This window comes from Anolis carolinensis, chromosome 6, assembly GCF_035594765.1.
Source record: "Anolis carolinensis isolate JA03-04 chromosome 6, rAnoCar3.1.pri, whole genome shotgun sequence".
Lineage (NCBI taxonomy): Eukaryota > Metazoa > Chordata > Lepidosauria > Squamata > Dactyloidae > Anolis > Anolis carolinensis.
The window spans coordinates 39886590-39902996 of record NC_085846.1 but is presented as its reverse complement, the minus strand read 5'-3'; the positions used below and the strand labels follow the sequence as shown (position 1 = coordinate 39902996).

Here is a 16407-nt window from a genome sequence, read left to right as displayed (position 1 = left end):
TCTACATTAGTTGAGACCATCCAATAGGATTCCAATCACTGATCAGATTAGAATCAGAACCAAGGAGCATTTTTAGTACTGTGTAGACTGGACCAAGAACAGTACAGTTTTTCCTATCCAGTGGAGTGAGTTTTTGACAAGAAAGGTTGCAAGACAGCTTTTGCCTTGATATTTTTTTCTTTTACTTTATGGCAAAAAATTATTAAGCATTTCTAAGCAAAAATAAAATAATTTCACACTGAGGAATGGGGGTGAGGGAAAGAAAAAAGGGGGGAAATATGGGGATAGTAGAGTTGTTATTAATTGGTTAACCCTTTACAAATACAGCATATACTTGAGTATAAGCTGACACGAATATAAGCCGAGGCACCTAATTTTACCACAAAAAACTGGGAAAAGCTGAGGGTGGGAAATGTAGCAGCTACTGGTAATTTTCAAAACTTAGATTGGCCATATAGAATTGCATAAGGTTTGGGTAGTGCAAAAAGGGAGGATGTATGATAAAGGAATGGGCAAATAAAATAAATTAAATGTGGCTTTCAATCATTTTAATCATCCCAGTCTTGTTAAGTGTTTGCCTTAAATTTTTGGTTGTATCAAAATCAAATCATTTATTTCGGTCATAGACCAGCACAGGAAATAAAGGTCACAGTTTCATACCAACTTGGTAGAGGTAAAGGTAAAGGTTTTCCCCTGACGTTAAGTCCAGTCATGTCTGACTCTGGGGGTTGGTGCTCATCTCCATTTCTAAGCCGAAGAGCCGGCGTTGTCTGTAGACACCTCCAAGGTCGGCATGACTGCATGGAGCGCTGTTACCTTCCCGCCGGAGCGGTACCTATTGATCTACTCACATTGGCATGTTTTCGGACTGCTAGCTTGGCAGGAGCTGGAGCTAACAGTGGGCGCTCAAGCCGCTCCCGGGATTTGAACCTGGGATCTTTCGGTCTGCAAGTTCAGCAGCTCAGTGCTTTAACGCACTTCGCCACCGGGGCTCCTTACCAACTTGGTACTTTTAGTAAATTGAAGGTATAAAATAATTATAAAAATGGATATTGAAGCACAATAGGGGAGGTTGTATCAAATCTAGACCTAGAATGCTTCCAGGTGAACAACTCCTAGCACTATTTATCAAGACATTTATCCTGTACCCAATCCCACTCTTTGCAACCTTAATTATAGTTTTGCTGGTAAGAAGTGGTAGGAAAATGCGGGAAGATTACAAATAGAAGATGAGCAATTCTTGAATTCCCTTTCCCAATGAAATTCTATGAACAAGGCCAAATGTGGTAGGATGTAAATAGTCCTGGTTAAAGATTGCAATAATTTATGCCCATGCTTCATAGTGGTGAGAGCACCGTCCATGCATGGTCGTTGTGCAGAACAGAAAAGATGGCATCAGAGAGTGACCAAATTGGTAGCCAGTTGAATTCCAGTTCCACGTCTGCATGGGCTTGGCCTTCAGGGACGTGGACATTGCTTGCGTAGATTGCAGCAGGTCAAGGGCCCTGGGGCTGGACTTTCATTGATGAGTGGAGATAAACCAAGGAATTTCACTGGCCAAGCAGCAATCATTAACCCTGCCCTGGTATGGGGACAACATCATGTTTTGAAGAGGAGCAATGCCAGCTTCTGTTATGTGTTCAGGGCTTCCAGGAACACAAGAACAAACTGCTCCAGTGACACAAGAGTGTGTGTGTGTGTGTGTGAGGCGGGGGGATGTCTTGTTATCAGTTTGCCTGGCAAGCATTGTCTGCTGGAATTCCTACTTCTACACAACCATTAAAGATAGAGTTTTTAGCCCAGCGATCCTAGGTAGCAAGAGATTTTTTGTAGTCTCACAAAACTTAAAGGGAAGTTTGATGAAAATTAAAATGTCTCTTCCTTGTTTGAGTCTTCTAATACTTCTTGTTGCACACTGTCCTACCCATTTATATACGCCTTTCAAGGCAAGGAGACCCAGGGCAAGCAGCAGTGAGATTGAAACAATAAAATCAATAAGGCGAAATAGATAAAAGAAAAATGCACACAATTCTATCTCGATCCATAGTTGTTCGTGATGGGTTCTCATACAATTTCCATTGTCCTTGCTCATGTTATTGAACTGGTTTTAGTATTTAAATAGGCCAGTTTTATTTCAGGGGGGGGGGGGGAACATAACTGCAAGGCCTCAGTTCAGACTCAGGATAGGAAGGCTTGGAAAAAAAACTGGAGAAAATTCAATTTTCTTTCCAAAGCCATTTTTTCTGCAAAAATTGGTGAAAAGTTGTGTAGAAATAAAAAGTCTCAGAAATCTTTCATTAAGGTCTTCATAATATATAGTTTGAATACCATGTCATAGATATATAACTTATCATATTCTACACACTTTTCAATTTTTCCAAGAAAAAAATGGCTTTAGAAAAAAAAACAAGAAAAAACTGGTTTTCCCCCCAATTTTCCTGTTTTTTTTTTCCAGGCCTTCCCATTTCTAGTTTGGACTAAGAGATTCTGGGAGTTTGAAGTTTGCAATTCTAAGCCCACCTCTTTTAACAGAATTTATTGTTTCCTCACCACAACATTCAATGCCAAGCACACTGGTTTGTACATTTTGGTACTCCATAGGTTTTGGACTTTAGTTTTCACAGTCCCTGACCATTAAACAAGCAGCTTCTGGGAACTGAAATCCAAAACACCTCAAGGATTGAAGTCCAATGACTACTGACCTAACAGACCTGGGTATTAGTTTACAGATTACAGGGTTGTGTATGTTAAAGCAGTCCCTGCAAGGTTTATGACTGTTATAACTGCTTTTCATTTCACTTTGATCACATCCTCATAACTACCCTGTTTCTCCAAAAATAAGACATCCCCTAAAAATAAGACCTAGTAGAGGTTTTGCTGAATTGCTAAATATAAGACCTCCCTCAAAAGTAAGACCTAGCAAAGTTTTTGTTTGGAAGCATGCCTGCCAAACAGAACACCAAAGCATGCAGGATTGGTAAATGTATGTACCATAGATTGTTGTACATGGAAATCATGGTAGTAACAAGAAATTATTGATAAGATTCACAGTTTGTCTGGTTATGCTGGTTTGTGATGACAATTGTTGTACAGTATACAAAAATGTTCATTTTTTTGTTCAACAATAAATGTGAATTCTTCTTCATGGAAAAATAAGACATCCCCTGAAAATAAAACATAGTGCATCTTTGGGAGCAAAAATTAATATAAGACACTGTCTTATTTTCAGGGAAACATGGTATGTCACCGTACATATATACCACAGCTTGAATACATCGTGCAGTACTCCATCTTTGCATCTCGGAAAGCCAAAATAAATCAGGAAGACCTAAAGGTTCCACAAGACTCCTCCTTTTGATAACCCTCCCATCATTTCATACTGAAAGAGACTAATACAGCTATTAAAACAACTTCCAAGAAATAGCATGAAGAAGTGCTATAAATATTCTTACACATAAACATTCTGTGTACATTCAAATGTTTTTCACATGGTTGTTATGAATGCTATTCTTGGATAAGAGTAATAGGAAGACAACTGGTCTTGCCTTTTGTTCATTGTGGATTAGGTCAGTATGCAAATTGGTATTCTCCTTGGGGGTGCACATGTGTGCATCTTTAGGTTATCTGTCAATGTATGGCAACTGCAATAATGTAATTGGGTTTTCCTGGGCAAGGAATAATCAGCAGAGTTTTTCTTTCAGATTGAATGGAACCTAACTAGACATACAAACTCTTAAAACTGTGCAGGGGGTGAGATAGTCTTACAGGGTTACAGCTCTGAAATTCTCAGTGGAAATTTAGTCTTACTACCTCATCACATGGGCTGCCAGAATTGACACGCATTGTGGAAAATCCGGCGACCGTTGTTGGGGGGCGTGGGGAACCTCTCACCCCACACCCTGTATCACCCTGTTCAACAGGAAACTGATTCCACAGGGAAAGTGTTGAACGTGTGACTTCCTCCCATTGCTTCCTGCATGACATGGGAAGCCTTCTGTGTTGCCGCTGTGGTGGCATACCTGGCTCCATTCTAGATGACCCACAGAGCTCCGTTGGAGGTTCATCTCCATCATCAGATGAGAGCTGGAGGGCTCCATGGATAATCTAGAGCAGTGGTTCTCTACACTTGATCTTAGCCAAAAGGCCGAGAAGCGATAGAGAAGTGGCCTTTTGGCTAAGATCAAGTGTAGAGCAGTGGTTCTCAACCTTGGATCCCCAGATGTTGTGGCCTACAACTTCCAGAAATCCCAGCGAGTTTGCCAGCAGTTAGAATTTCTGGGAGTTGAAGGCCAAAAACATCTGAGGACCCCAGGTTGAGAACCACTGATCTAGAGCTCAACCGGAGTATCCAGAGCTCAACAAGACAGTTGACGGGTGGACTATAGTTTGAGAAAACATGAACACATTCATGTGCACACTGCGCATATCTTATTTGTAGTGCAAAATAACATGAAAGAACAATACAATATTTTGATTGAAGAACAATTTCAACCAACATAAACTTATCAGTATTTTAATGGGAATTGTGGGCTTGCTTTTAACGGATAATATTTATTTATTTATTGTGTCATAAATGAATTAAGGGTACAGTTATATTGTATTTAAAAAACACAGTTAAAACTTGCAGTATGCAACCAACATGGCTATAATTAGGATTGTTGTTGTTACTGTTGTGTGCCTTCAAATCATTTCTGTCTTAGGAAGACCCTAAGTGTAAAGTTTAGGGCAGGGTCTGGGTCAATTATTCTGGACGGCCTCATTCGGCCTGCGGGCCTTAGTTAGGAGATCCCTGCTTTAAAGAGAGGACCTAAATCAGAAGACAGTTGTTCATAACTTCTTGCACCGTAACTTAATGTGCAATGACCCAAAGGTAAACCAGTTGTTTCGTTAAAAGTATGAGAATTTATGTAGCACATTCATGTTACTGTAACTCAACTATTAAATGGCCTTTAGCAAGCAGTTTATGCTGATAGTAGTAGCCAAGAGGGTTGGAATTTGGCACCACAATACAAGAATACAGGACGTTCAATTGATTTGAGTCAGTACACTGTATTTTGCAGCTGCTTGGCATAAATTGAATGAGAGCCAAGAAAGTCATTGCTACTGTTTCAGAAGATAAAAAAGCCCATCTGAAGATATGGAAACCAAAGTACAACAAATCTGATTAATAGGTCTGCCGTATTCAAGAAATCTCCTTTTGAAATCTATTGCAGAGAGGGACCAAGGAGATAAAGTGAGGAAATCACAGACTGTAGGGAAGTTAAAGTTTTTTATGTCCAAAAAAAAAAATCAACTTTTTGTCGTATTGTTAGGTGAGTTGAGAGGCAGCAGTGCCCCCAAAGTTTCTTTCCTGAGCTCTGAATACTAAATTGACAAGGATAATGTCTTAGCTGTTACATCCTTCTCTTTAAATATAGTGGGCTTTATTTCTAAACAAACAAACTCCCCCTTAAAAGCCATGTAGATTTAGAGGCTGACATATTTATTATGTTTCAGCTACTATTATGACATACTGCAAAATGTGATTAAAGTGTACTATAGAATAACTAATTTGGGTGTGATCTCCTAAATATCAGTTACAGTAGAGTCTCACTAATCCAAGACTCGCTTATCCAAGGTTCTGGATTAACCAAGCCATTTTTGAAGTCAATGTTTTCAATATATCGTGATATTTTGGTGCTAGATTCCTAAATACAGTAATTACAACATAACATTACTGCATATTGAACTACTTTTTCTGTCAATTTTGTTGTATAACATCATGTTTTGGTGCTTAATTTGTAAAATCATAATCTAATTTGATGTTTAATAGGCTTTTCCTTAATCCTTCCTTATTATCCAAGATATTCGCTTATCCAAGCTTCTGCCGGCCCATTTAGCTTGGATAAGTGAGACTCTACTGTAATTGTTAAAAGCACTGTAAACTGAATTGCTGCAGTTGCCATTTATTCCAGTGGGGAGAGGTGAAGCAATACCGAATTATCTTAGAATATCCCTATTATCAGTCAGACTTACTGAGATCTGGAAAACTTCAACTCAAGAAGTTGTACTTACACAATCAGAAATAATCAATCCAAAATTGGGGGAGGGCATAGGGTATCACTCCTGATGCTTCCTTCTATCCAGAGGACAGAGGGTCAGTTTTTATCTCCTTCCAAGTATGGCAAAGAGTTAACTAACACATTTGCAGTGATGACAACAGGCTTTTTTGGATGGCATGTCCCTCTTACATAAGTTCCTTTCAACTTGTTTGTCCCAAGCTGGGGAGGTGGGGAAAGTACCTTTGATCAGGAGGTGTTTTTGTGGCCAAAGTGATTTTGGGTCCAAAGCTCAAGCTGCCATACACCGGAGGGATAAAAGGCAGCGAGAGCTGTGTAAGGCTGCAGTACAGCCTCAGTACAGCCTCAGCACGTCTCCAAAGAGTTTCTCAATCATGGAAGCCAGCATGGACCTTCTCCATCACGCCGGCATCCAAGCCACACACTACCTCCAAACAAGCTACCCAGGATCCCAGGATTGGTTCCTCTTTGTCTCTTTTGCGGCCGACCTCCGAAACACCTTTTTCGTTCTCTTTCCCATCTGGTTCCATTTCTGTGAAGCAGTAGGAATCAAGCTCATCTGGGTAGCTGTGATCGGCGACTGGTTGAACCTCGTATTCAAGTGGTAAGTCATCTGCCACCTTTGTACACTTACCATGTGAACACAGGTCTTTTTTGGTGTATAGGCTAAGCCCAAGTAATATATTTTGAAGGACTGAAAGTTTTCCTTCAACAAATGTGTCTGTAATTCACTCTTATCCGTTTGGGATCAGAAAAGGAAATCTTTCAGCTCAAAAAGCATGACTTTTGAGAAGTCTGGACCCTAGTGACTCCTGGCTGGATCTACACGGCATATAATACAGAATCTGCATTATATGATCAGTGTAGACTCATATAATTAAGTTCAGTGCAGGGTCTTTACTAACCATGTAATGCAGATTTGCGCTTTATAATAACTGTATAATAACTTTATTCTTGTATCCCACCCCATCTCCCCGAGGGGACTCAGGGCGGCTCACATGGGGACCAGGCCTAGCAATATACAATAAAATATAACAATATAAAATACATACCAATCACAGCAAATTAATACATCAGAATTATAAAACACCACATCACAAAATAAAATGTAGCCAGTGGCCATGGGCAACATAATGGCACTTCAATCTTCAATCTTGGAAGAGAGGAATAAAATTATAATTGTGCAATATATTAGAAGCACTAATGATATGAGCCAGTGATAAAGTGCTGAAGACTAGGATGTAGGGAAAGGTAGGGACTCAATCAACTGTTCATCTTAATCAAAGATGGCTTTAAAAAACCAAGATTTCGAATCTTTGTAGTGTAGACTATTATTATTTATTATTATTTTTATTTATATCCAGCTTGATCTCTTCTGAAGGCCTCTGTTTTTCAGAAATTAATCTTTATTTATTAGAATATGAAGAAAGCCATCTAGAATGGTGAGCAGGATGGAACAAGATTTCACATGGCTTTCTTCTCTCTTATATTCTTTTCCTCCCTCCCTCCCTTCCTTCCTGAGTTGTTTTGATGGATCCAAGGGATGTAGGGAAGATCTCCATGATTCTGATGAGTTATGTAACCTGTGGTTATGTTCAAAGGTGTCATCTAGGAGGTTCATTATTTGTGCAATGAAACAGGAGAGGAACAAGTTCTCTTAGGCTCCTTCTACACTGCCCTATAACCCAGGATTTGACCCCAGATTTAAACTCAATTACATGAGTCTCCACTGCCAGATAATCTGGGATAAAGAGATAATCTGGGATTAGATCCTGGGATATAGGGATAGTGTGAAAGGGGCCTTACTCTTCTCTATCAGATGCCAGTCTACCAAAAGCAATGGAACCCCTTTAGGCAGGGCGGTCTGCTTGCTAACAGTCTGAATCTATATGTACAATATTGTATTGCTTGGGTCCTTAGCTTGTTCTCTGTTCCCTTTGACAAACCCATTTAGGTCCACCATGTATCTAATATTCTCTCTCTCTCTCTGTAGGATTCTATTTGGACAAAGACCCTACTGGTGGGTCCATGAGGCCAGTTTCTACCACAACACTTCAGCCCCTGTGATCCAACAGTTTCCAGTGACTTGTGAAACTGGCCCAGGTAAGTTTTTTAATTACTTAAAGGAAGGTTATTATAGTGCAGCTGTAGGGCACAATGGGAGGAAAGCTGGAGTGTGTGCAGTGAGTGTGTGAAGTGGCCTGCAAGAAGTTGTTGAACTGCAGCTGTCAGCATTCCTTTTCTTTGGTTATGCAAGCTAGTATTGCTGGGAGTTGTAGTCCAATAACATCTGGAGAGCCACATAATTCCTATTAGCAAACTAGATAATTTTTTAATCAAGTTGCAAGTTGCTTCTGGTGTGAGAGAACAACCATCTGCAGAGACATTGCCCGGTGGACGATAAGAGGGTGACAGAATCACACAGAAAGAAGTGATGTATATTGTTTTGTTGGATGCTTTGTACATGCTGGAGCTCAACAGTTACACTAAATAATACAAAGATACTCCAAGAAATCAAGGTTCTGCAAACGTAAATAGCATTTATTTATTTATTTTTATCCTACTTTTCTCCCATGGGTAAGATTCAAAGAGGTGTACATGGCTAAAATAGCAAAATAACATAGTATAAAAAAATCATCATAAACCACAGAAAACAGATAACACACAGTACATATAAAAAATTAAACAAAATTGATAAATTACAGTGAGCATCATTAAAAAATTCCCTAAATAGCAATGTTAACAACCTCAGAGGTAGAGAAGAAAAATCTAAGTTCTAAAACTAGAAGAACAATATTTGTCCTTCCCAAGGAAACATGAAAAGCATACGGCCTAATACTTGTTTGTGATTTGACCAGTTGTACACAATGGTGCAACAAGTTATATTCCAGGCCATCCCAATATCAAATAGATTCAAACATATGTACAAGTGAAGTGGCAGGTTTGACAGACTGTCTACTGGAATGCCAGTTATATTCTAGGCATAGAGAACAGGGCAATATTTGTCTGCTTTTCTTAAGCATACAGGAAATTGGAGGGTTGATGACAAATTCATTTTTCCTTTGCAAAGCTATAATCTTCTGGTGACACAGAGAATTGCCTTTTTTGCAGTTAAAGCAACCAATTTAAGGGAGGCGGAAAATGTCTAATGAAATTAGCACTATAATAGGTTTCCTTTCCATTTTTTATTACACTATGATGCATTCAATATTTTATTTGCTTGATAGTTCCTCACATGTACTCTAACTAGCAGTACCATCCCAGAAATTGAGTGAGGTTCTTCCCAATATGAGATTATATTATATATATATTAAGGTTGTGTGCAGAATTCATTTCCTCCATTTCCTTCGGTACCTTCGGTACTTCGGGAACACGTAATGGTAAGGGCCCTCCCGGTACGAAAACCCACCCGACACGAAAGCAAGTGGGAGGCTTCTCCTCCCCTATTTGGCATCACAGTTGAATCTTTTTGATTTTCCTTTATTTTCCTGATTCTTTTTATTTAGTGGGACTGACTGGGAGTTGGGGACCTGAGGGACAGTGGGTGGGATGCATGCACGTGGGGGCTTGGAGAGATGCCCTTTTACAGTCTTTTTCTCCTTCCCTTTCTCTCCTTCAGAAAATACTTCTAAAAGATAATAATTATTAATAATAGTAATCCCAGCAAACAAAAAGAAGAACCTACCTCTCCTCTAGAGTAGAAGTAGAAACAGCTTTAAGGAAGCAAAACTCCAAACAGAAAGGAGATTGCAGGCACTGATAGCAGGAGATTTTTAAGGTAGTCCAGGGAGGATAGCTCTACTGAGCTACAGGTGATAGCTCTTTCTTCCCTGGGCCTCCTTAAAAGGCATCTTGGAAAGCTGAGTGGCATGCTGATGCTGTTGAGACTGAGAAAGCACGTGTGACTGCCGAGCATGTCTTCTTTAAAGTAGAAAAACAGCTTGTAAAACAAGAAGCCTCCTTAAAGCACACGCCTGCCTGCAGCCGAGCACCTCTCCTCTAGAGTAGAAACAAAAGGCTTAATTGCCTAAAATGAGGGAAAGGAGAACAAAGTCAGCCTTCCCCCCATATTATGCCCTTTAGATCTTTTTGTCTGTCACTCCCATTATGTCCCATCACTATGCTGATGAGATTGTAGTCCAAAAGATTGGAGAGCGCCCACTTTGGAAAGGTTGATCAATGCCTTAGTTTTTATGCAATCATATGTGCCTTGGGGAGCCCCGATGGCAAAGTGTGTTAAAGCGCTGAGCTGCTGAACTTGCAGACCAAAAGGTCCCAGGTTCAAATCCCGGGAGTGGAGTGAGCTCCCTCTGTTAGCCCCAGCTTCTGCCAAGCTAGCAGTTCGAAAACATGCCAATGTGAGTAGATCAATAGGTACCGCTCCGGCAGGAAGGTAATGGCGCTCCATGCAGTCATGCCGGCCACATGACCTTGGAGGTGTCTACGGACAACGCCGGCTCTTTGGCTTAGAAATGGAGATAAGCACCAACCCCCAGAGTCAGATATGACTGGACTTAACGTCAGGGGAAACCTTTACCTTTTACCTATGTGCCTTGTAGGTATTTACAATCTTAAGAACCTACTAAAACATAATAGAATAATCAAAGTAGCCTTTCAGAATTACCTTTCCTTCTCTTTTTGAATTTACAATGAAAACTTAGGGGAAGATACAACTTGTTTGCTTTTTGAATATTACAAAATAAATGCAAAAAGCACCCAAAAAATACTAAATGTTTTTTTCCTGGTCTCATATGAAAATTCACCTAACCATACCCCACCTCCTTTCAATTTCTGTTTATCATTAAGAGACAAAGGATACTTCCAGACACAGTGCTTATCAGTCAAAAGGTATCATGTAGCTTTCCCATCTTTCAATTTTTATTTGGACTTTTTTCTGGGAGAGGGGAAAAGGATGGAAGTAGTGATGGAAGAATGTGGAGAATGACAGATAAAATACAATAATGTGAATTAGACCCAATTAAGTATAATAATAATAATATGAAGCTTTACTGAGAGCACCCAAAATGAAAGTGCTCAAAGAGGTTCCAAGAAATAGAAATCTATCTGTAGAATACAGTGCCAGGCTCTCAAGGCATACTGCAGGGCATCAGACTCGAAGAGACTGGAGTTTATTTTTGCATCCTTTCAAAAGAGGAGCCATAAATAACTTCAAATTATTTCAAACATTGGCTACCTGCAGCCAATGCGCCGCATATGGCCCAGGACAGCTATGAATGTGGCTCAATACAAAATCGTAAAGTTACTTAAAACATGAGATATTTTTTAGATTTAAAAGAAAACTCAGTTGCACAGTTCTTGAATCAAAATTTGTGGACAAAACCAGAATGGAATGTTACATCTACAAAGATTGGAGTACTATCTGGGATTCATATTATAATTGCAGCTAGAAGACCTGCACCCCCCAAAAGGGTCGGTACATAATTGGGATTATTATGCAGGGACTTTCTCTTATCTATAATGTCAGATATAATGAAAATTATGCATGAACTTTTTATAATCAGCTATTGTTAGTGTTAATGTATTTTATATGCGGCCCAAGACAATTCGTCTTCTTCTAATGTGGCCAAAAGGTTAGACACCCGTGCAGTAGAGTGTGGTGACTGCTCCAGGTAACTGATTTGGGGTGTCACAAAGAGTAAAAATTCTTAAGTTATTTAATTTATAACTGCTGTATTTTTACTATCAGGATGAGCAAAATTTATTTGTTCACGTTTCTGTTGCTGGTGTCAAAATGTGTTGGCTCACTTATAGTGTCTGATAATTCCTGGTCTGCCCTAAGAGCAAAATGTGTTGAAGCCCTTTCATTTTACACAGTTATCCTGCTATGATTCCACTGTAACTGAGATAGTTGCATCCTATGAAATCTTGGTTTTTATTGGTTGGGGAGACCCTATAGCTTCAGGGCTGAGAATTCAAATTGCCCCTCCAGAAACTGCAAATCCCAGGATTCTAAAGGATGTGGAATTATACAGTAGGTATTCTAGAAATTCTGCATCCATAGAGTCAAGCATTGATGACTTGAAAAATTATTTTTTAAAGTCCAAAAGCATACCTTGATTTTATCTTTTTAAATAAGGAACACTATTTTATTTTGCTGCTTTATATAATGGGATTTGAGCATCCACTGATTTTGGTATCCTTTTGTGGGGAAGGATTGTCCTGGAATCAAACCCCAGCAGATAACAAGCACTCGCTGTAAACGTGTAATATGAAAGGGCACTTGGATAGGGTCTAAATTTTATTTTAATGATACCTTTTGAGTATATGTACATCTATGATCTTTCATTCTATTTTAGGGAGCCCCTCTGGCCACGCAATGGGTTCAGCTGGTGTGTACTATGTAATGGTTATGGCCATTCTCTCCATCATGCTGGGAAAGAATCAGTCATCATGGAAATCCCGGTAAGAAATGTCATCTGAAAGTTGATGTGGCCTCAGGGAAATAAAGACTTTCTATATATATTTCAGATTTCAATATTAATGTCAAAAATACGCAGTATGATTTTACATAGGATTTGGGCTACATTAGAAGAGTAAAGACAAATATCACTTAAGTAAATTAAACATTAAATATTAAATAACCAAAGGTGTAAACACTAAACTAATCTGGGAATCTGCTATTTCAACACACCCAATGAAGTGGTTTAAAACCAGTATAGAAAAAGATTAGGACTAAGTACGTTCCAGTACTTAAGTACCTCATCAAACTATTTATCTCAAGATCCCATTGAATAGAAGATCCATATCAACCAGCTATAACTGTGTATCTATGGCTTGAGTATGAGTAACCGGCGATGATAAGAAATATCAATGGGTTTCAAGGAGAATTCAACAATAGAAAGGATAAACACTGCTTTTTACACTCTGAAAGCTAAAAGTCTAGAATAGGTTGGCAATGTCATGGCAAAACTTAGAGCTAATTGTTTAGACTTTGGCCCTTTCACATCACACAATTATAGTCCCATGGCGCCACTTTAACTGTTAAGGAATCCTTACAGTGATCAAATGTAGCAATGACTCAACAGTAGTGGTCTCTAGCTTAGGTCATTGAATCTGCTCCAAGATTGAAAGGAGCTATCCAGAGTGCTGAAACCCATCTTCAAAATGGGTTCAGCATCTTCAATTGAAAGCATGGACCAAACTCCAGCCAGGAACAACACAGGAAGACCTGATGGGCCATAAATAAATAAGGAAAACACATTTCTTCAGGTTGCAGACAAAAATATTTGTGTGACCCTGATTGGTTAGACTCTTACACTTTTACCAAGACATTTCTCCACAGTTGGACTGTCCAGTTAAAGAAGCATTTTTTTTAAATTCTGCTTTAATTAATGTGGCAAAACCTTCATGTCTTACTAAAAATAACAAAATCAACTAACTGTGGTGGGGGAAATGACAGTGACAGAAGAGTCATGTCAGTTGAGAAGCTAGGGAGCAACCTGTTGGAAATGCAGCTTTTCTGTGAAGACTTATATTCATCTTGCGCAGCATGAATGTGAAGCAAAAGCCAACATCTGATCTCATGCACAAAATTGCATTAATCCACAGCCTAACTTTCCAAAACCTTTTAATCTAAAGTTATGGCAACGTTAGACGGGATTTTATTGTATGATGTCACTGTTCTCTGGCAATTTCACAAGCAGTGGGAATAGATCCATGAACACCTCCTTTATCACATTTTTTTCCTTTTGCACAATTGTGCTGATTCACTAATCCATAGTCTGGCACTTATATTTCTTCATATCCTTGTAATCCCAGTTTGCAGCATTTCCACTGCTCTGTATTATTTTAAAACCAATTTCTCAGTTGCAGCAGTGGTTAATGTTTAAAAAGCCAAAAAAAAGAAGAATTAAAAACATCTCTGGGGTAGCAAGAAGGAGGGGAAGAGTGGAAGAAGAAGAGAATCCTATTTCCCCGATGTCACTTCATTGATAAGGTAGATGATGGGAACGTTGCAGAAACATTGTTAGGTTGACAATTGTTGGCAGACTTTGCATGCCAATAGCAGGGAATTGGCTAATCGCAAGGTGGTGGCAGCGGTGGGATGAGCATGCCAGTTTGCCTCCCTCATGCAATAAAGTTCGGGCGGCAGCGATGGGATTTTTTATTTTCTTGGTAGCAATGCCTGACAAAAAGACTTGCCTGGGGTCCCTCTTATTTTCTTCTTTGCCTCCTTTTGCAGCTTTGTCAAGGCCATGCTGTGGACTACTTTTTGGGCCATTCAAGTCTGTGTCTGCCTCTCCCGTGTCTTCATTGCTGCCCATTTTCCTCACCAAGTCATTGCTGGTGTCTTCTCAGGTCAGTGAAGTCCTTGTGCTATTTATTGTAGATTTAGATAAAGGCGCAGCTGTTACAGTACTCTACTTTTGTTGCCTTGTAGCCCACTGCAAAGATTAGATTCGACTGTACAGTTCATACCAGGATTCCACACGGTGTTGTAAAGACAGTTAAAATGAAACCATAGGTTCTTATAGCACTACACTGTTACAGCACTATTATTCCACTTTAACTGCCAAGGCAACCTCTTATGAATTCCTGAGATTTACGGTTTAGGGAGATGCATTTAGGATTCTCAGCCAAAGCTTTCTTGGGCTTCATGGAACTATAAACCACAGAATTCCATGAAATGTAGCCATGACAATTAAAATGAAATAATAGCACTATAACATTGCAGCGTTCGAATATTTATAGTGTTGTAATTGTACAACACGGAAGGGCCGTGGGAGTGCTATATCTCATTCACATAAGCTAATTTGCGAAACACATTGCAATTCCTATCTGACTTGTGTTCTCCTTCTCCCAATCCAGGCATGTTGGTGGCTGAGTCTTTCCAGCACATACACTCCATCTACGATGGGAGCCTGCGGAGGTATTTGGGTACCACCCTTTTCCTCTTCTCCTTTGCCCTGGGCTTCTATGTACTGCTCAAAGTGCTGGGTGTGGACCTCCTATGGACCTTGGAGAAAGCCAAGAGATGGTGTGAGCATCCTGAGTGGGTGCACTTGGACACCACACCTTTTGCCGGCCTCCTACGCAACCTGGGTGTGCTCTTTGGACTGGGACTGGCACTTAACTCCCCAATGTACACGGAGAGCTGCAAGGGGAAGAAAGGGCAGCAGCGGACCTTCCGAATGAGCTGTATAGGGGCCTCGCTCTTTATCCTCCACCTCTTTGACTCTTTCAAGCCTCCTGCCAAGGTGGAGCTGCTCTTCTACGTACTCTCTTTCTGCAAGAGTGCGGCAGTGCCCCTGGCAGCAGTTGCTCTCATCCCCTATTGTGTCTCCCAGTTGCTCAGTCAACAGGACAAAAAAATTGTCTAGTAGTGGAGACTGGAATTGTATATGGAATCTAAAGAGAGACACTGAGAAACCTTGGGGGACAAAGGACACTGCTGTTGAGGACTATCTTAAACTTGGTTTTATTGACCATCCAGGTCCTGTGGGCCACTGCGTGGGTCATGGCCTCTACTGGACTTAGTTTGAGATTGACCAAGCTGCCCCTTAACATATCAACCAGCTTTCCTTTGTTATCCCCCATCTAGTACTGCCAATAGGGTGCAGATCTTTAGAGAAGAGGCCAATACATAGTATATCACTGGCCCTGTTGTCCACGATCAGGAAAATCAGTTAACAGCTTGGCGACTACTACCTGAGGTCATCCAAGATGTTCTGTTTGAGAACATTTTTCTCAAGCATATCTTGCTAGTGGTGCTAGTAGGGCTGGCCCTTGGGAATACGTTGAGAGTCCTGCAAGCCGGGGTATCTTCAGCTGACCACTCAGAAAATAGCATGCCACGGCCACCAGGATGGCACCAAGACCTGGTCCACTTGGGGTATGTCCAGGCCTATGATGGCTGACACAGTTTATTGCAGTTTCTGTTCTTATTTTTATAATAAAAGGATTTTATAGCAATGGGTGACCATTTGTTACAAATGTTCATTTTATTATTTTTACATCTAAAATATGTTCACATTTTCTACCAATGAAACCATACTAAGCATTGGGGAAGTAGAAGCAGATTCTGATTTGTTTGGGTGGCCGTGATGGTGCTGTGATGCAGATTTAGAATGAGAAGCAGACATGCTCAGGATGTTTTTTTTTTCCATTTCACTTTAACAAGGAACCCCCGGTGGCTCAATGGGTCAAACTCCTATGCAGGCAGAACTGCTGACTTAAAGGTTGGGTTGCTGACCTGAAGGTTGTCAGTTTGAATCCAGGGAGATTGCGGATGAGCTCCCTCTGTCAGCTCCAGCTTCCCATGCAGGGACATGAGAGAAGCCTCCCACAAGGATGGTAAAACATCAAAACATCACGGTGTCCCTTAGGC

At 40.2% G+C, this 16407-nt stretch overlaps 1 protein-coding gene across 1 annotated transcript; it reads left to right on the top strand.

Annotated features, from left to right (window-relative positions):
- The first annotated feature begins 6358 nt into the window (after window positions 1–6358).
- Window positions 6359–15992, top strand: LOC100557368 (glucose-6-phosphatase catalytic subunit 1). The gene is made up of 5 exons (XM_003222430.4): window positions 6359–6663; window positions 8053–8162; window positions 12377–12482; window positions 14263–14378; window positions 14889–15992. The coding sequence occupies exons 1-5, from the start codon at window positions 6434–6436 to the stop codon at window positions 15398–15400; spliced, it is 1074 nt and encodes a 357-aa protein (XP_003222478.1). The 5' UTR covers window positions 6359–6433; the 3' UTR covers window positions 15401–15992.
- Window positions 15993–16407: the final 415 nt, after the last annotated feature.